Genomic DNA, 20,221 nt, shown 5'->3' with positions numbered 1-20,221 from the left:
TAATGACTGAATTATCTCCTCAAGGGAAAATAGGGCCAATCTGCCTATTTAATGTTAACATTTTTTTTTTCTCTAGGTGGACTAGCGATTTAGTGTTGTACAAAAGTAGGTTTGATTGTGAACTAACTTGAGAATTTTTGGGTAAATGCAATATTTTTTCTTAAATGGCTGTGTTTATCTTATGTAGAATACGATACTCGGTTATTTTGTTCTCTATTTCAGGGTAACATCACACTGACCCTGAATAGCACAGAACCATTAAAGGCACCTCAACCTCATATTTCCATCAGAAACTCGTCTTTGAAAGTTGTCTAGCGGGTACGTGCTTCGGCGACGCTTTGGAATTCTGAGTAGACGGCGCGCACTGGTCACCCCGTACAGCCATTAGTCGCTCTTTTGGCTGGGTGAATTCAGGTCTACAAGACGAACCAATTGACTTCATTCCCACGCAACAAACAAGGAAGTATTTACACAGGTCGTTAAATCAGTCGTTAAGATCATCAAACAGGTAGCTATGGATTTCATTAATATCACTAAACTTGCAGAAGGTAGTATGTTTAATCCTGTCATACCAGCTAGTTATACATCTGCAGAAAATTTATGGGCACAACTGCTAGAGCAGGTGTACAGTCATGACAAATTGTCTATTAATAAACAAAGTGTGTTTAGGAAAACCCATAAAAGGTTCCAAATGTTGGTTAAATTAGTCCAGGTTTTTGAGGACACAATTTGGAGACCGGAGCATGCAGAAATGATAGCTAGAGGTATGTTGACTAAGAAAGTAAATGTAATTAATCAGGAAGATAGCTGTAAAAATTGTACTGATAAAGATAAGGAAATCGCTGAGCTATGCGTTGACCTTAATACTGCAGATGATCGGATGGCTTCTACTGAAGACCATAGGGCACAATTACAGCAGGACTTAGAAAGTAGAGCCCAAATGATCATGAATATGCAGGGTTTGATAACTGATCTTTCAAATTCGATAAAAGAGCTATCTAAAAGTAACCCTCGGGTGGACTCTACAGAGTTAATACCCACAAAACAAATTTGTGTTTTTAATAGGGAAAGTGGTAGTTCAGCTGGGTATCAAGCAGACTTATCTGGCTTGGATCTCACTGCACCACTACTTGATACGCAGATGTAAGATCCCCTGGCATTTACCCAGTGTTACGCACACTGGAGTACACCCAACACCGGTGGGAAATACTGTTGGTGCACGGGCACAAGACCAGAAGAGTGGATGGGATGTTATAGATTCCACTCCTGTCTTAGGGCCAAGCAACAACGGTAGAAAGGATTTGATCTCTTTCAATCAACCTTTTACAGGTAATGATATAAAGAGAACAAAAATCCTCTTGGAACTCAAAAGAGAATTTCCTCAATATGATAGCAGTTTAGACCCTTTTACCTCATGCGATATTTTTGAGGGCCATTGCACTCAACTAAGTGTGGCCCCAGAAGATCGCATGGATCTCTTCAAGTTGTGGCTACCCACTTACCTTAGTCAAAGGTATGAGACCACTGGGGACTCAGCCCCCGGGAATGGTCTCTACCATGACAAAAAGGAAAGAATAGCTGCCCTGATGTTACTGACAACAGGGCATAGGGAGGTAACTCCCAATATCTTAGATAGTTTCAAACCTACAATACACCATGAACCTTTAGCTTTATGTGGTCGGTTTGAAGCTATGTATAGGACTGTAACTAACGACCATAGACCCCATATTCCACCGGGCATGATTCGCGCATTTGTGGAAAAATTTACATACACAAATGTCAATCTGCGAACAAATGCTCAAAGGGAAACTACACTTGCAGGTGCAGCTAGAATTATTGAGGAATTCAGACAGGAAACTTTGAGATCCAAGAAATCTGTACAAATTAGGGAACAGGGTATATCTGGTGGTGTAACGCGTGATCGCCGCCAGACTTATCCTGAACATCGCCCTAAAGATGTTCAGCCATCTGCTCCACCAGCAGAGGATGAAGATCTAGTCTGCTACAAGTGCAGACAGAAAGGACATAGTAGAAGAAACTGTCCTAAACAATCTCGTTACACAGCTGGAAACACAAACGGTTTCCAAAAGAAATATAATAATTGTACAAGGACAAAAGGTCCATCAGTTGCACAACCACTGAAGTGTGTAGCAGCTGTAAATGTGCAAGCAGATAAACCGTCTGCTTCACAGGTAACATCACAAAATAAAGAGGTTTCAGTCTGTGCAGTAGAGGTTCCAGTAGCAAATCTGGTGCAGACAGACTGAAGGTCAGGGGTCCCAAAGGAACTAATTCGCTATGTAGCCTGGTATTGGATCCTTCTGGGAGACCCCACATCATGGCTAAAATAAAAAATATTTGGGTAAAAATCATGCTTGACACTGGAGCTGAAATCTCCATCACCAATGTGGAGCATGATTTGAATCCAGATAGCCCTCAGTGTGTTGTGATCGGATTTGATCACCAACAAGGGGGGGTGACAGCCCACAGGATTGATAAAGTGATTGTAGAAATCAATGATTTCTCTTTAAAAATCCCAATGTGGTACTACTCAGGATCCGATAACATTATCGGAACTGATGTAATGACAAAACAGGGCTGGATATTGGATCTAGCAAATTGTATGGTATGGAAAGGTCCCAGAAAATCAAGGATCTGTGTGATACAGCGACATGATCTGGGTCCACTCATACATGCAAATGACAGGAATGACAATGGACTTGTGCATAAATGGCCAGAGGTCTCACACAACACAGACCTTGAACCTATTGTGTACAGGTATCCGGAATTATGGGCACAAGGGAAAAATGACTGTGGAAGGATGGTTGATGTTGAGGTGGACATACAAGGGCCGGACCCACCACCTCAGCGTCAATATCGCTTCCCTCCTGAAGCCATGGACTCTGTAGTGGAAGCTGTAACTGACCTACAGTCAAGGGGGGTGGTCATAAAGGGAAATTCAAAGTGCAACAATCCCTTATGGCCTGTTAGGAAGAAGGAGACGAACACCTGGAGACTCACAATCGATCTCAGGGTTCTGAACAAATACACCCCCATGTCAGCGCAGGTAGTTGCAGAAACCCCAGACATAATGGCAAGGATAAATGGTAAAAGCCAGGTATTCTCAACCATTGATGTGGCAAACGGATTTTTCTCTATACCCTTAACAGAAAGTTGCCAGTACAAGTTTGCGTTCACTGTACGTGACACGCAATACATGTTCTGCGTTTTGCCCCAGGGTTTTCACAGTAGCCCAACTTACTTTCATCAGGCATTGGCAAAAGTGCTGAGTGTTTTCTCGCGCCCAGAATGCCTGTTACAGTATGTTGACGACCTACTCCTCCATACAGAGACCATGGAGGAGCACTTAGCCCTCTTACAGGAATTGTTAGGCCTCCTGTCACGTGCAGGACTGAAGCTGAGTCCTCACAAGGCAAACCTGGCTAGGTCAGAGGTGATATTTCTAGGGGTTAAGATTGCTCATGGAACAAAGGGTATCATGGCCGCCCGCGTGGAAGCAATGGTTAAATTACCCAGGCCTGGCACCCTGCAGGACTTACGTAAGTTCCTGGGGGTTGCAAATTTCATGAGGGAATTCATAGAGGACTTTGCTACCAAGGCAAAAGCTCTCTATGAATTACTCAGAGGGGAAAAACCCTCACTGAAAGGTTGGGCGGAAACACAGGAGAAGGCCTTTACAACACTAAAAAGAGACCTCTCCTCTGCCCCGGTACTAGCCACCCCCCACCCAGATGGCAATCTGGCCATCCAAGCGCATGCTGGATCAGAGTCCATATCAGCGGCTCTCCTGCAAGAGGTGGGTATAACAACTAGACCACTAGGATACTTCTCAAGACTTCTTTCACCAGTTGAAAGGGGTTTTGATGAGTGTGCAAAACAGCTGGCAGCCATACATTATGCTGTCAAAGTGACAGAGCATATTGTAGGGTTTAGACCACTTACTGTGCAGACACCTCACTCTCCATTAACTCTTCTACTCCGGGATACACTTCCTGGAGTCTCTCAGCAGAGGTTTGGGAGATGGATAATGGACCTTAGTGGACGGAACATCAAAATCTGTCACAAGGCTAAGTATGTTCTGTCTCAATTGTTAAACACAACTGGAACAGAGCATGATTGCGGTCCATTGACACATTCCCTTACAACACCTTTCTTCAGGCAGATAGCGCACCCTGATGACAGAATCATCTTTGTTGATGGGTCACGCTCTCTAGTGGATGGGACATATGCGACAGGTTATGCGGTCTTGGATGAGACCACTGGGACCCAGAGCCTGGTTAAACTTCCAGGTCACCTGTCCGCACAGCGCGCTGAGTTAGAGGCTGTGAAAGAAGCACTTTTTCTCCAGCCCCCAGGGCGGCGCACTATATACAGTGACAGTTCGTATGTAGTGCGATCTCTAACATCACACTTAGAGACTTGGCAAAAACGTGGATTCGTGGACAGCCAGAATAAACCTCTGGCGCACGTTTCAGTTTTAAAAGAACTTTGGGAATGGGGAAAGTCACATCCTGATGAGGCTGCAATCATCAAAGTGCCTGCACACCAGAAAGGGAACAACCCCTTAATCCTAGGAAACAATGCAGCGGATGAAGCAGCAAAAATGGCTGCAATATCTGGTATCTTTTGTGATCCAGATGCTGCATTTTTGCCCTCATTCCAGGTGGCTGTACGCAGGAAAGTTCTCAAAGAAGGACCGGTGTCATTTGAAGAGGAACAGGCGAAAGACCCTCTTCTTATGACACTCAGAAATCCACCACAGGATCCCTGGTCTATCAGACAGGGTATCTTGTGCCATGTATCAGGAGAAAATTTAAATCCACTCCCAGTAGTTCCTTCACATCTCCAAGAGGAGCTGACACAGCTCAATCACCAGCTCCTGGGGCACCCTGGTCGGGATAAACTGTTGTCTCTACTAAAGAGTAAATTATACTGGCCAGGAATGTCCAAAACAGTAGAGTGTGTTACTCAACAATGTCTTGTATGTGCCCAAATCAACCCTAGAGCACCAGCTCTCAAGCCAGCATTACAGCGTGTGCCTCCAGCAGAGGGGCCATGGGCAGCCTTACAAATCGATTTCATAGGACCACTACCAGCAGGCAGTCGCAATTGTCGCTATGCCTTGGTAGTTGTTGATGTGTTCTCGAAGTGGGTAGAAGCCATTCCAACAGTGAATGACTCAGCTACCACTACAGCACGGGTCCTATGGGAGCAAATTTTGTCACGTTGGGGAATCCCCAGGATCATAGAATCTGATCGTGGAACCCATTTTACTGGCAAGGTCATGAAAGCACTTTGTGAACTACTGGACATAAAGCAACGATTTCATGTTCCTTATCATCCCCAGTCAGCAGGGATAGTAGAGCGCATGAACCGGACCATCAAGACCCGGTTAGCCAAGGCATTGTTACAGAAGGGATCTTCTTGGGTAACAGCTTTACCGGCAATACTTATGGGTATTAGGGCAACGGAAGCATCCACAACAGGGATCACTCCATTCGAGCTCATGACAGGTCGCAAAATGCCACTTTGCTTCCCCAATGAGCCTCAGCTGTCAAATCCCATTAAGGATGCAATTGCCAGAGATGTGTTCCTACAACAGGTACAAGATAACCTGAAGGGACTGCTGCCATATGCAGCAGTACGGCTGCACAAACCCTATCTACAGGGGGAGACCCCAATGCCCCTTGTAGGAGATTTAGTAATGGTCAAAGTTTTCCGTAAGGCAGGTCCTTGGGATGCAAACTGGGAGGGACCATATCAGGTTCTCGAGACAATGGGTGATACCATGCTGAAGGTACAGAGGCCTGTGACTACCAAGAAAGACTCTCAGCGGAGACGCAAGGTATTGTGGGTCCATATTGACCAGGCAAAAATCACTCGAGTCTCCTCAACCCAGTAGAGCATTTGTGTGCTCATTAAGTTGGGAACTACAGGGGAGTGTGGAACAATAAAACCATCTTTCTAAAGGTTCTAGTAAGGAAAATTAAAACCTGTCCTTATTGAAAAGAACTAGACTCATGCCTTTTTTCTTAGCAGATCATGGAGCCCAAGGAAAGATCTGTGACACCAGCACCCAGAGGACACCATTACAAATCTTATTCCTCCGTGGGAGCTCAAAGGTGCTCAGTATACTGCCATCTGAGCAAACTAGTATTACAGACACTGGTAATACTGGTAGGTGTGGTACTAGTGGGTTTTGCTACTCCTCAGAATAACGAGGAGGACAGGGGTTGGTCAAATGCAACACAAATAAGAAATTCCCAAAAATCTAATTCTACTAACCAGCTAGAGCTTTTGGTAGTAGAATGTAAGGAAGGGAAAATCCTAGAGCCCTATTCTAATTACAGCTTTGTGGCTGGTCAATGGTATTTATATGGGTTTTGGAGATATGGTTATGCAGGGGATAAGGTCCGACACTATACCCCCAAAGAAAATGTGTCTGCCAATCAACATGATCTACATACACTCTGCCTTAAAGAATATAACCATTATAAAGATATTGATTTAGTGCCAACTAAATCTGTCAGGTGGGTATCAAAGAATCCTCATTTACCACGCTTTAAGAGAACACCATATAATATAACAGAGGTACTTTGTACAAAGCAGGGAGTACTGGACCCAGAGGATACTACAGGGGGAGAATATGATGGGTGGTATATTCTAAAGGCTACCTTCATAGGATCTAATGCTCAGGATAGTCTGCGTGTTCGAACATATTTTGATAGACCCATTCCAATTATAGGTACTATAAAGGGATACTGCATGTTGAGAGATTCCCAATTGCTAATCACAAGAGAATCCAAATATGCCCAAGGTCACGTTCCCACAGATTATTTACAAACTAGTGTTATGATAATGAACTTGAACTGTAGTAACACAGGCCAAGCTATGTGGAATAACAACCATGGGCCAGTAGACATGGAAGGCTTGTACAGAGCTGCCATTTTGAAAATTAAAACAGATGCAAAAAATCAGAAGTACATCCGGGTAGAGGGATCACCATCTATACGGTCTTTTATGATAACAATTATGAGAGATAAATGTGTACCAGAAGTTGCTGGATATTATTTTATTACATATGCCCATTGGGAACCAGATAAGCAAATGGTTATGTTAGATCTAAACCCCTGGAGGTGGGATATAGTATGTAATGGCATAGATACTCCGATAATTGATGTATGGATGGATGGTACCCCTATGACTGAGGAGTACAGGAACAGATATGTGTCTGTTGACTGGAAGGACCCTAGTGGCAGAGATATTAACTTTGATATCAACATTGACGGACCTTTTAAATGGCCATTCTGCGAGGTAGCAGATGAAGGGTGTTGGACATTCTCTCAGTGGACTTATCTCTCTAAAACAAAACCTGTTAAATATCTCTCCTTACAACCAGGGGATAGTGACCAGTGGTATCCGTTTAAAGGGAGAGGACAAGTATGTGTAACTGTAGTCAGAATACCCTATGAAACAGAAGTCTTAGAACCAGTCAGGCCACATTTTGATGACTGTAACATCCCTATCCATAAAATAGCAGATGTGATAGCGCCCCAATTATCATCTCCATGGACAATAATAACCAACGTCAAATTTATGCTATACACTTGGAGAATTTCAGTGGAGGATTTCAGAGTAGATCGTTGGGATCACAGATGTGAGGAACTAGTGAGGAATCAACTAGATATGCTGAAAGGATGGGTAGAATCCGGGCAAGAAACAAGAAAAGATGACTGGAGACTTAAAAAAGATAGGGGGAAGCGAGATGCCATTGCGACCGCTCTTGGAGGAGGTGCAATGGGAATAGGTACACTGAATACTATGGATTTAGAGGTTCTGAGGAATAAACTTGGGAGCCTGGCACAACATACGGGAGATGGTATAAGGAGTCAACTGGATGTAAATCACATCCTTGAAAACTTACAACATGCTCATATAGATGCCACTACCTCTCTATCTGTAGCCCTTCGGGAAAAGTTTAGAGGGTTGGTGTTGGGTCTCATTGGAGAACAAGATAGAGCTCAATTGGCTCTGGCATGCACACAGGTTCAGAGTGAACTCTCAGAAAATCTAAAACACATAGTGTCATCTCTCCATAATGGTCACTATCCATTCAACCTTAGACAGAGGATAAAGCAATTTGTCCCTGACTTTGCGTTGAATCATACAAACTGGTGGCTCACACAGTGGCATGGTTGCCTGAATCTGACCTGTACTGCCTCCTCTCTAGCTCCTGTTTCTGGTAGAGAAAGGAAGGGGTACACTGCAGTAAATTTGGGTATTCCGATGCCAGGGGATACAATACTCCATCCACGTCTCCAATCTGACACGTTAACATATGAAGGGTCACATCCATATCTATTTGACACGGATGGATGTTGGAGACGAGAAGACGCTATATTGTGTCAAGGGAATCATGACAGAGTACTCAGGCAGCAGTGCTGGGATACTGAAGGATCATGTTTGATGGATGTTAGTCCAAAGCCATCATCTAATTTAAAATATCTGGGTCAAGGTTACTGGTGCTGGTATCAATTCCAAAATGTCTCGTATACTGTTTATGCTACTAACTGCACCCAAAGAGGAAATCTTCTCCGAGGAGCATATTGTACTCTTATACCCACCCTAGGTATCGATGTAGCAGACGAGATGGGAAGAACACCAGTGACCCCAGAGAAGCGACTAGATATCCACCCAGATACTCCTGTGAGGCTTCAGAAAATTCCACTTGGTTTCGGGACAGAGCTCAAGAACTGGCTGCTCGACTTCGGGAAGGAGGACGACATCTTGGAAAAACTCAAGGAGACGGAGAAGCAAGCGACCATCAAGCTGGAACATGATGCCATCAAAATCACAAAGGTCCTGCACGCCTTAGAGGAAGACGCCAAAGTATCGTGGTGGGAGAGCCTATTTGGTTACAGTCCAAAAGCAACATCATTTTTCAATCTCCTCATACATCCCATAATAGTTCTCATTTTGCTGGTAGTAATCCTATATATTGCACTACTGGTTGTGTACAGAAAGATAAAAACAATGACTAAAGAACTTAAAGACACTGTAAAGCTATACAAAGAAGAAGAACGTATAAGGACTAGAAGACAACAAATGTCGAACTATTAAGGGAGGGGGGTTATGGACTATTTCATCTATGGACTAGTTACTAAACAAACTACATAGAAGATGTTTGTTATGCACCACCAGATATGACAAGATTCTCATTTTTTTCATGGACTTCACCATTAACAGTGCAAGATTAACTATTTTTATAGAATATCCCTTGGGAGAGGGGATACTTTTTCCACTATGGATCTCTTAGGGGGTTTTTCCTGGGATGTCGTCAATTGCATAGAGGTTTTTTTATCTCCTCCATAGTCGGTAGGAAGGGGACAAGTGAGAGTTGGTGATCATTGGGGTCTCTCTCTCTCTCCCTCTTCCTGGATTCTTATCCTTCTGGACTCTTTGAACATTCAAAGTCTTTACTATCCTTCAAACATCATTCCGCTTGAAAATTCATATACAGAACTTGTGAAAAGACTTTGTAATAACTTGAAAAAGGACTCTGCTAACTTTGGAATAGAGAAATTATTAACAATAAATTTTATTCCAATGCTTCAGGACTTTAAACAAAACAAAAAAACAATACTCAAGGACTCTTTTCTATGATATCTACTTATGGACTTTCTCAAGGATTTTGATTATGGACTTTTGAAGATTACCAACCGTTCTTGTGGACTTCCTTTGAAATTGTTGATTTGTTTTTATATGTTACTTTAAAAACTGTCTTATGTTATGCTTTTTTGTTAATACAGAAGTGAGTATATAATAGTAAAAAAAAAAAACAACAAATACACTTAGATAGAGTAAACCTTCCAACTTGTAGTGTCGGGTTACCGACAACAGGGGGAATGTGAAGGAGCTCCTATATCGCCACTGATGACGCAGTCGCGGTGGGCGGAGCTTGAGCCACGCATAATGGACACTAGCATTTCACTGCTGTTATGGCTCCACAGTAAGTTCTTTGTTAGCACCATGTGCTAGATAGGAAACAGAAGGCTTTGAGTCATACAGGCCGTATCTAGTTGCGGGGGTGTGGCAGAGGTCAAGCCCTCCCATCTGAAGCAATGCATTATGGGTAAAGGTTTATAAGCCATTGAGACAAACATATCCCTCTCATTCCATCACTCCACACACACACACATACTTGGAACCTCTCCCACACCTGGAACCCTGGAGACATACTAGTAAGCTATATCTGTAACTCTTAACTATATGAATTAACTCTCTGGAGCTTTAGCCTTTTCTGATGTTATATCTTTCTCTCTCTTTCTCTTAATCTTTCTTTATCTACCACTGAAACAAATATCTGTTAACTATATGAATCCTTCATCTTCTTATATTTAACTCTCTGGAGCTTTAGCCTTTTCACATATACTTTCAGGAATGTTTACTAATTGCATTACAATGAATTTCCATCCCCCTCATCTTGTTTACCCTCTATGTTCTGATGTTATATCTTTCTCTCTCTTTCTCTTAATCTTTCTTTATCTACCACTGAAACAAATATCTGTTTATTTTACCTGCAAATTCTAACAACCCCCCATCTTTTAAGAGCACATGGCATACACAATGCATCCTTAACACACATACATTCTCTGTCTCTATACACACTCACAACAATGAATACTCACTCCTATACATTTCTCTTACAGCATATATACTAGTAAACACACACACACACACACCAGAATAGGATATTGTAATCCAACCCCCCATCTTTCAAGAGCACATGGCATACACAATGCATCCTTAACACACATTCATTCTGTCTCTATATACACTCACAACACGAATGAGCAATACTGATGAAATACTCACTCCTATACATTTCTCTTACAGCATATACATTAGTAAATATATACACACACACACACCCACACCCACACACACCACAGAATAGGATATTATGTACTTACTTCTGAAGTTGTAGCATTGTCTGTTTAATCTATAATGTATTATCTGTAATTGTATGTATGCATTTATGTTGTAAAGTAAAAGACTTGTATCCTTATGCCTGTTTTGTATGTTTAGATAACTGTAATCAATAGGATGAATGGATGTTTATATAGATAATGCATTATAGTGAGGTAAATGATAGATTGGTATTTATTTAGCGATTAACACATAAATGTGAAATATTTGTGTAATATTTAGGCGAGATGTGTGTACATATATATATGTGTATATATATATATATATGTATATATATATAGCCTTGTCAAACACAGGAATCGCGTAAGTCTACGGATTTCTAGTTGTCATGCGCAAGCATGACAACTGGGACACCTTGTTTTTGGGTTGCCATGGTATTAGGCGAAACCTCAAAAGGTTGAGTGAAATAATGCCTCTAAAGTAGATCTGAGATGTCACGGGTGCGTATTATTCGACGTGACTAAAATAGCGAAAAAGACGCAAATTGCATTATATCCCAATAATTAATGAGATTGGTCATTAATAAGATCAAAGGTATTGTATCATTATTATGGCGGGTCCCAGGATCCTATAACAGGGGGGGTTTAAGTGAACTTTTCTCTGCACTAACCATAGTGATGGTAAATCTGTGAAGAGCTCACTTAAGTAGTTGTTATACGAAATATTGTAATTTTATATCTTCAAACAAAATTCCGATGTGTTCAGTGAAATTCTTGTTAAATCCCAAATATTGTAAATTCCTTGATAAATATTATGACTTAAAAAAATGTTGTTATCTATTTTTACGAGTGATATGTGCGCAGACAGGTGCTTCTAAACAATCCATGTAACTCTATATAGGATGTATCTCAAAGGGCTGTGGTTAATTCACGTCTATACGCCCTTACTGTACGTTATACATGAGCGCCCCTGGTCCACCTCTGCAAGCAAAACTATAGAATAATCAAAAAACAGACGCTTAATGTTTACCCGCAGAGTGCGACGGAATAAGCGCGAGTTTTACCTGGCGCAAACAGACGTACGTTCCAGTGTGTGCAACAACTGCCGCACGTACTGATACACAAATTAGCTGGTTCCAGCTGCGCAGAGAGAGAGTGATAATTGAAATGATTGATGTGGACGGTGATTGAGTTACATATTTACTAAGTAGACCAACAGATCCTTAATACCTGGAGAGCAATAAGTATGAGCCAAAAGGCTGGAACTAAAAGATACAACAATGATAACTGACATGGAGCAAGTTGATATGTAATTATACTGAGCACGTTAGTATATGGACTGGCTGTCCCAGCACATTGCGGTCATCATGTTACAGACTATCCCTGTCCAGGATATCCCGGAGGGTTGATCCAAGGGGTAGGTGCTGGGGGGGGTTATGTCATCATGTTACAGACTATCCCTGTCCAGGATATCCCGGAGGGTTGATCCAAGGGGTAGGTGCTGGGAGGGGTTATGTCATCATGTTACAGACTATCCCTGTCCAGGATATCCCGGAGGGTTGATCCAAGGGGTAGGTGCTGGGGGGGGGGGTTATGTCATCATGTTACAGACTATCCCTGTCCAGGATATCCCGGAGGGTTGATCCAAGGGGTAGGTGCTGGGAGGGGGTTATGTCATCATGTTACAGACTATCCCTGTCCAGGATATCCCGGAGGGTTGATCCAAGGGGTAGGTGCTGGGGGGGGGGGGTTATGTCATCATGTTACAGACTATCCCTGTCCAGGATATCCCGGAGGGTTGATCCAAGGGGTAGGTGCTGGGGGGGGGGTTATGTCATCATGTTACAGACTATCCCTGTCCAGGATATCCCGGAGGGTTGATCCAAGGGGTAGGTGCTGAGGGGGGGGTTATGTCATCATGTTACAGACTATCCCTGTCCAGGATATCCCGGAGGGTTGATCCAAGGGGTAGGTGCAGGGGGGGTTATGTCATCATGTTACAGACTATCCCCTGTCCAGGATATCCCGGAGGGTTGATCCAAGGGGTAGGTGCAGGGGGGGTTATGTCATCATGTTACAGACTATCCCTGTCCAGGATATCCCGGAGGGTTGATCCAAGGGGTAGGTGCTGGGGGGGGGGTTATGTCATCATGTTACAGACTATCCCTGTCCAGGATATCCCGGAGGGTTGATCCAAGGGGTAGGTGCAGGGGGGGTTATGTCATCATGTTACAGACTATCCCTGTCCAGGATATCCCGGAGGGTTGATCCAAGGGGTAGGTGCTGGGGGGGGGGGTTATGTCATCATGTTACAGACTATCCCTGTCCAGGATATCCCGGAGGGTTGATCCAAGGGGTAGGTGCAGGGGGGGTTATGTCATCATGTTACAGACTATCCCTGTCCAGGATATCCCGGAGGGTTGATCCAAGGGGTAGGTGCTGGGGGGGGGGGGGGGGGGTTATGTCATCATGTTACAGACTATCCCTGTCCAGGATATCCCGGAGGGTTGATCCAAGGGGTAGGTGCAGGGGGGGGGGGTTATGTCATCATGTTACAGACTATCCCTGTCCAGGATATCCCGGAGGGTTGATCCAAGGGGTAGGTGCTGGGGGGGGTTATGTCATCATGTTACAGACTATCCCTGTCCAGGATATCCCGGAGGGTTGATCCAAGGGGTAGGTGCTGGGGGGGGTTATGTCATCATGTTACAGACTATCCCTGTCCAGGATATCCCGGAGGGTTGATCCAAGGGGTAGGTGCTGGGGGGGGGGGGGTTATGTCATCATGTTACAGACTATCCCTGTCCAGGATATCCCGGAGGGTTGATCCAAGGGGTAGGTGCTGGGGGGGGTTATGTCATCATGTTACAGACTATCCCTGTCCAGGATATCCCGGAGGGTTGATCCAAGGGGTAGGTGCTGGGAGGGGTTATGTCATCATGTTACAGACTATCCCTGTCCAGGATATCCCGGAGGGTTGATCCAAGGGGTAGGTGCAGGGGGGGGTTATGTCATCATGTTACAGACTATCCCTGTCCAGGATATCCCGGAGGGTTGATCCAAGGGGTAGGTGCAGGGAGGGGTTATGTCATCATGTTACAGACTATCCCTGTCCAGGATATCCTGGAGGGTTGATCCAAGGGGTAGGTGCTGGAGGGGGGGGTTATGTCATCATGTTACAGACTATCCCTGTCCAGGATATCCCGGAGGGTTGATCCAAGGGGTAGGTGCTGGGGGGGGGGGTTATGTCATCATGTTACAGACTATCCCTGTCCAGGATATCCCGGAGGGTTGATCCAAGGGGTAGGTGCTGGGGGGGGGTTATGTCATCATGTTACAGACTATCCCTGTCCAGGATATCCCGGAGGGTTGATCCAAGGGGTAGGTGCTGGGGGGGGGGTTATGTCATCATGTTACAGACTATCCCTGTCCAGGATATCCCAGAGGGTTGATCCAAGGGGTAGGTGCAGGGAGGGGTTATGTCATCATGGTCCTGCCCCCACAACCCATGGCGCTTCCATTGTACCTGATATTAATCTTTCTTCATGCCGATCAGAAGGGAAGTTGGATCGGACTGAATGTCTTCTATGCAGATATAATATGAGACGCTATTACTGACATTGGTTACAGGAGAATGTATAAAACTACATTCTATCAGTACAGTTACATAGAGGACAGTTTATCATTTCAGCTCCTGTCTGAGCTCAGTATCGTGGAAACAAAAGGTTATCAGTAAGAACATTGATAGGGAATAGCGAGAAGTACAATTATATCGAGAATGCAGATCGGTCAGTAAGACAACCATGTGGGGGGGAATTGTTTTATATTTGTTTAAAAAAGTAGAGTTCTTCTTTAACATTACTTTCTTATCCACCAGTCAGACAAAACACAATATAGACAATAAAATTGCTTGGGTGTGTCTGGTAATATCGGCATGTTTGGAAATGTTGAGATATATGTGGGAACGTTGTATAATATCTGGGAATGTTAGGGATATCTAGGAATGATGGGTGATGTCTAGAAATGTCAGGAAGTCTGGGAATGTTGGGTATGTTTAGGATTGACAAGATATTTGGGAATGTTTGAGATATCCAGGAATGTCAAGATGTCTGGGAATGTTTGGTATGTCTGGGAATGTTGGGGGCTCTATTGGGAATGTTGTTGATGTCTACTAATGTCCGGAGATGTCTGGGAATGTTAGAAATCTCTGTTAAATTTCATAATGTCAGTGGATGTCTGGGAATGTTGGGGATGTCTATGAATGTTAGGATGTCTGGAAATGTTGGGAATATCTAGGAATGATGGGTGATGTCTAGAAATGTCAGGAAGTCTGGGAATGTTACGTATGTTTAGGATTGACAAGATATTTGGGAATGTTTGAGATATCCAGGAATGTCAAGATGTCTGGGAATGTTTGGTATGTCTGGGAATGTTGGGGGCTCTATTGGGAATGTTGTTGATGTCTACTAATGTCCGGAGATGTCTGGGAATGTTAGAAATCTCTGTTAAATTTCATAATGTCAGTGGATGTCTGGGAATGTTGGGGATGTCTATGAATGTTAGGATGTCTGGAAATGTTGGGAATATCTAGGAATGATGGGTGATGTCTAGATCTTCAGAAGGTCTGGGAATATTGAAGATGTCTAGGATTTTTGAGATATCTGGGAATGTTTAGGATGTCTGGGAATGCTGGGAGAAGTGTGTGAATGTTTAGGACTCTCTAGAAATGTCAGGAAGTGTGGGAATTTTGGGGATGTCTAGCAATGTTGAGATGTCTAGTATTGCTGGGGAGGTCTGGGAATGTAGGAAACTTTATTGGGAATGTTCGATATGTCTGGGAATGTTGGGGTCACAACTGGGAATGTTAGTGATGTCTAGTAATATCCGGAGATGCTGGAAAATGTTGGAAATGTCTAGTAATGCTGGGAAATCTGGGAATGTCTGGGATTATTGAGATGTTGGGGACTGTTGGAGATGTCTGGGAATGTTGAGGGCTCTATTGGAAATGTTGGTGATGTCTAGCAATGTCCAGAGATTTCTGGGGAAGTTAGAAATGACTGTAAATGCTTGTAATGTCAGTGGATGTCTGGAAATGTTGGGGATGTCTGGAAATGTTGGGAATGTCTGGAAATGTTGGGAATGTCTGGGAATGTTGGGGATGTATGGGAATGTCTGGGAATGTTGGGGATGTATGGGAATGTTGGGGGAAGTCTGACAATGTTGGGGGTGTCTAGGAATGTTGGCAGATTTCTGGGAATGTTGGGGGTATGTTTCAGAATGTTGGGGGATATTTGTGAATTACTGCAAGTGTGCAGTTAATTACATTGTTTATATACATTTTATATGTAATATCTTGTACTATTTGTATCATTTAAATACAATAATCTGAAAGCAAGGTATATAAATACCATAAGAAGCTAAATGTTCCTGGATGAAAGAGATGTCCCATATTACCCCAATATCACATTGCCCCAACTACCAATGTTATACAGCATGCGGCCCAGCACGCCTGTAAATGTGGCCCAGAAGGAGTTTTGGTTGTGGCAAGGGGGCAGCACTGTTAATGGGAAAAAAAAAGAACAATTAGATGCACAGAATTGGAGAAAAGAAGAGAATAGGACAGGAGAACAAGCCGATTAAAAGGTAAGTTAAGGGGGATTTTTTTATTATTTCAAGGGACGCTGACAAGTGAATAAAAGTCACCTGGTCCTGGAGCATCATGGACCTTATCTCCCTGCTACATACTTCTACTTGTATTACTAATGGGGCATTATATATTATTCTCTTTGGCCCATTATAAGTTGTTATCCCTTAACTAACATAGTGGTGTAATTATCAAAACAGGTCACAATTTGGGGTCACAGTGATGTATATGTCAGGTAGCGCAGGCCTGGTCAGGGCACCCTGATATACAATGTCTGGCTTAAATGCACTTTATTGATATTGCATCGAAACAATACAAAAAGTGATTATAGTATAATAACTAGACAGGATTTTTTGAACAGGGCGATTGAAAGGTAAATATAGGGGGATTTGAAAAAAAGTGATTTTATATATATATATATGTTAACTATGTTTTCTATGCTTTTTTGGATGATCAGCTATCGTTATTATTAGTGTATCTTATGTGCGGCCCAAACCAAGTCGTCGTCTTCCAATGTGGCCCAGGGAAGCTAAAAGGTTGGACACCCCTGGTATACAGTCATCACATTATAGTAGGGGAAGAGATAACCAACCCCAGAACGAGGCTCCCAGCCCAGGTATACACACAGTCACCAGTGTAAAATCCCCTTTCGATTGTACAGGTGCATCTAGACTTCCACCGAGGGATATTGCGAAGTGTCATGTGAAAGGTTGCATTAATTTGCTAATTTGCACTAGTTGTGTAATCCGGCGCTAATCATTTTTAATGTATAGGATGCCACCTTTCACCCTTTGATACATAATGTGCCATGAGGTGTTGGTATCACAGCTGACCAAGACCAGGCGGAGGTACTACTGTGAGCATTGCCCATCTCCGGCGATACACTCACTAGTCTGTTTGGCAGTTCATGTGCTCATTACTTCAGACGCCCGGCTCAGGAGACACAGAAGGGAAGTAGCATGATGGAAAATTCATGTGTGTAACCTACGTGCTGAACGTGGAAGGTAGGAGGGAGCCAGCACTGTGCCGTATGGCACTAAGCTCACTGTCCAGGAGCACTCTGGGCTCTATTAATCATCATAATTGTTATCTTGGGGAAAAGTGGCATTTTTTATAGCCACAAACAAAATGTATTATTGTTGCAAACTGTCATTTGTATTTATCAGCTTTGCTCAGCTTCCGCGGGTCACATATGGCTCTGGGTCCCCCGCCCTTCTCTACCGCGTATACCCGGGGACCTGGAATTAGGTTTCCAACTCCACTAGTAAAGAAAAAAAAAAATGAAACTTTTATATAGAAAAACACATAGTAGACATATAAAACTTAGTTTATATCTACCCCCCCCCCCCCCCCATCCAGAAAAGATCTATTAATTTCAAAATCTTGCAAACTGAGATAAATTCTGGAATAAAGAGTTGTTTTCAGTTCCTGCCAGACAGAGCCGGTCGCTGTGTGTTCATTGTTGTAACTGGTGCAGAGCGATCCAGCAGCAGCCATTGGGTTAAGCAGCCTCTCACGTAGCTCACGGAGCTCTATAAGCCCAGACGCTGCTGATGCAGGAGAATGTGCCCAGCCTGAGCCCCCGTCTCCTGTCTGTCCCCTCCGGCAATGAGTGACAGCTGGAGAGACCCAGAGCATCGGAGGAGGTTTAAGTAATAACCACCAGTTATAACAGGGTAGTCTCTGCTTTACCTGCACAGATCATGTAATACTGGAGACTGGGAAATGAAAAGTTCCAGCTGAGTCTCCATCCTCTCTCCACCCTTTCTCCAACCACCCTTTCTCCATCCACCCTTGTTTCAAACTACAACCTGATGGTCTGAATAGTCTTCAACCCTGAGATTATATGTTACATTTATCTAAGTGTCCTGAGTGTGAGCACACGTGGATGTTCACAACGTGACTCTGGAGTAACTATACTTGTCTTGTATAACCTGGATCCTACCACTTGACACTGTCTCCCCTGCTGTCCTCTCCTTGGGCGGTCAGTCCTTTACACACGTGGCACACACATCCTTTTATCTCCTAACTGTGCCTCCAGCATTGTTTCCTCTAGAACAGGTAGGTTTAACACACTTTCTCACCTTCCACTCCCTCCTTGACCCCTTATAGTCGGCTTCCGCCCTCTAATCTCCACCGGGATTGCCCTCACCAAGATGACTAACAATCTACTCTAAGCTATGTTGAAGGGACACCTCTTCCTGCTCTTGACCCCTCTGCTGCTTTTTTTGACACAGTTGACCATCCTCTCCTGCTTGACACCCTTCACTCCCTCCACCTTTACTGCACTGTCCTTTTTTGTTTTCGCTCCCACCTTTCTAATCAATCCTTCAGTATCTTCTTCAGGTGTCTTCTCCCCTCCTCTCCCTTTATCTGTTGGGGTCCTCCAAAGCTCTGTTCTTGGCCAAGTTCAACATATCCAAAACCGGGCTTATCATCTTTTTGCCCCCAATATCACATTTCCTTCTCCTGTCTCCCTTAAAGTTGTGTAAGAAACTTACCTAGTCGACGCTCCTGCTCCCGCACTGTCAGCCACGCGGTTACTGCCCTTCCCGTGCGGTCATGTGACCACAAGCAGGGAATTTTAACTTCCCTTTTCCTGCCAGCCCTTGCTCCTGTGTTTTCCTGCCTTGTACCAGACCTCGGCTTTATTCCCACACTATGCTTCCAGACAATCCCTGTGTACTGTGTGTTCTAGATCCGTGTACCAGACCTCGGCCTTGTATCCTGACTACACATCCAGACAGTCCCTTTGTACACATTTCCCTATGGATGCAATCTCGGGGTCATCATTGACTACGCTCCCCACATATACTCCCTGGCCCAATGCTGTCATCGCCACCTTCACAACGTTGCCAATATTCGCCCTTTCCTCTCCCTGGAAGCCAACAAGAACATAGTCCATGCTCTTGTCATCTTCCGCCTTGATTATTGCAATCTCCTCCTCTCTGGTCTGTTACATATTTGTCCCCTCTGCAATTTGCCCTGAATGCGGCATCATCACTAATTTTCTCTTCTGCAAAGCCTGTGATTGGCTCTACATTCCTTCCAGAATATAATTCATGCTTATCCTCACTTATAAAACCCTCTTTAACGCCTCCCCCTCCTACATCTCTGATCTTGTCAAGAAATATTCCCCTACTCTATGACCTTGGCCTCTCTTCCTCTGCTACGACCACCTCAAACTCCTGCCTTCAGGACTTTGCCGTACTCTCCACTATGGAGCTCCCTGTCCCGTCTGACCAGATTCACCCCCCAAACTCTCACACTTACCTACCTGGCCCCTTCCACTCCTCTCCCTCCACCTTTATTCACTCTATTTGTTATCCTGCCCCATCCTAACCAGCGTGCTCCTCTCGCTTCACCTACCTCTTCTTCTCATTTACCTCCTACCCTATCATCTCCATTTACCTCCAACCCTATCATCTCCATTTACCTCCAACCCTATCATCTCCATTTACCTCCAACCCTATCATCTCCATTTACCTCCAACCCTATCATCTCCATTTACCTCCAACCCTATCATCTCCATTTACTTCCTGCCCTTGAATGTTACCTTTCAGGAGTTTGGTCCTCTCTAGATAGAAAGATAGATGTATCACACACATCAGAGCCATCTTAACAACAT

At 43.9% G+C, this 20,221-nt stretch overlaps 2 protein-coding genes across 2 annotated transcripts in view; both read left to right on the top strand.

The window, feature by feature from the left end:
* The window catches only part of SLC2A1 (solute carrier family 2 member 1), a 101,728-nt gene that overhangs the window by 1,216 nt on the left and 80,291 nt on the right, over window positions 1-20,221 (top strand). The gene's annotated exons all lie outside the window — the stretch shown is intronic.
* LOC142106982 (uncharacterized) lies at window positions 6,718-9,469 on the top strand. The gene has a single exon (XM_075190077.1). It carries the CDS (start codon window positions 6,787-6,789, stop codon window positions 9,139-9,141), a length of 2,355 nt encoding a protein of 784 aa, XP_075046178.1. The 5' UTR covers window positions 6,718-6,786; the 3' UTR covers window positions 9,142-9,469.

Source organism: Mixophyes fleayi, chromosome 11, assembly GCF_038048845.1.
Source record: "Mixophyes fleayi isolate aMixFle1 chromosome 11, aMixFle1.hap1, whole genome shotgun sequence".
Lineage (NCBI taxonomy): Eukaryota > Metazoa > Chordata > Amphibia > Anura > Limnodynastidae > Mixophyes > Mixophyes fleayi.
This window is presented reverse-complemented; position numbering and strand designations above follow the sequence as displayed.

Bases quoted from the DNA above. Each gene is read 5' to 3' on its own strand.
- LOC142106982 (XM_075190077.1), top strand. From the start codon at position 6,787: ATGTTGAGAGATTCCCAATTGCTAATCACAAGAGAATCCAAATATGCC.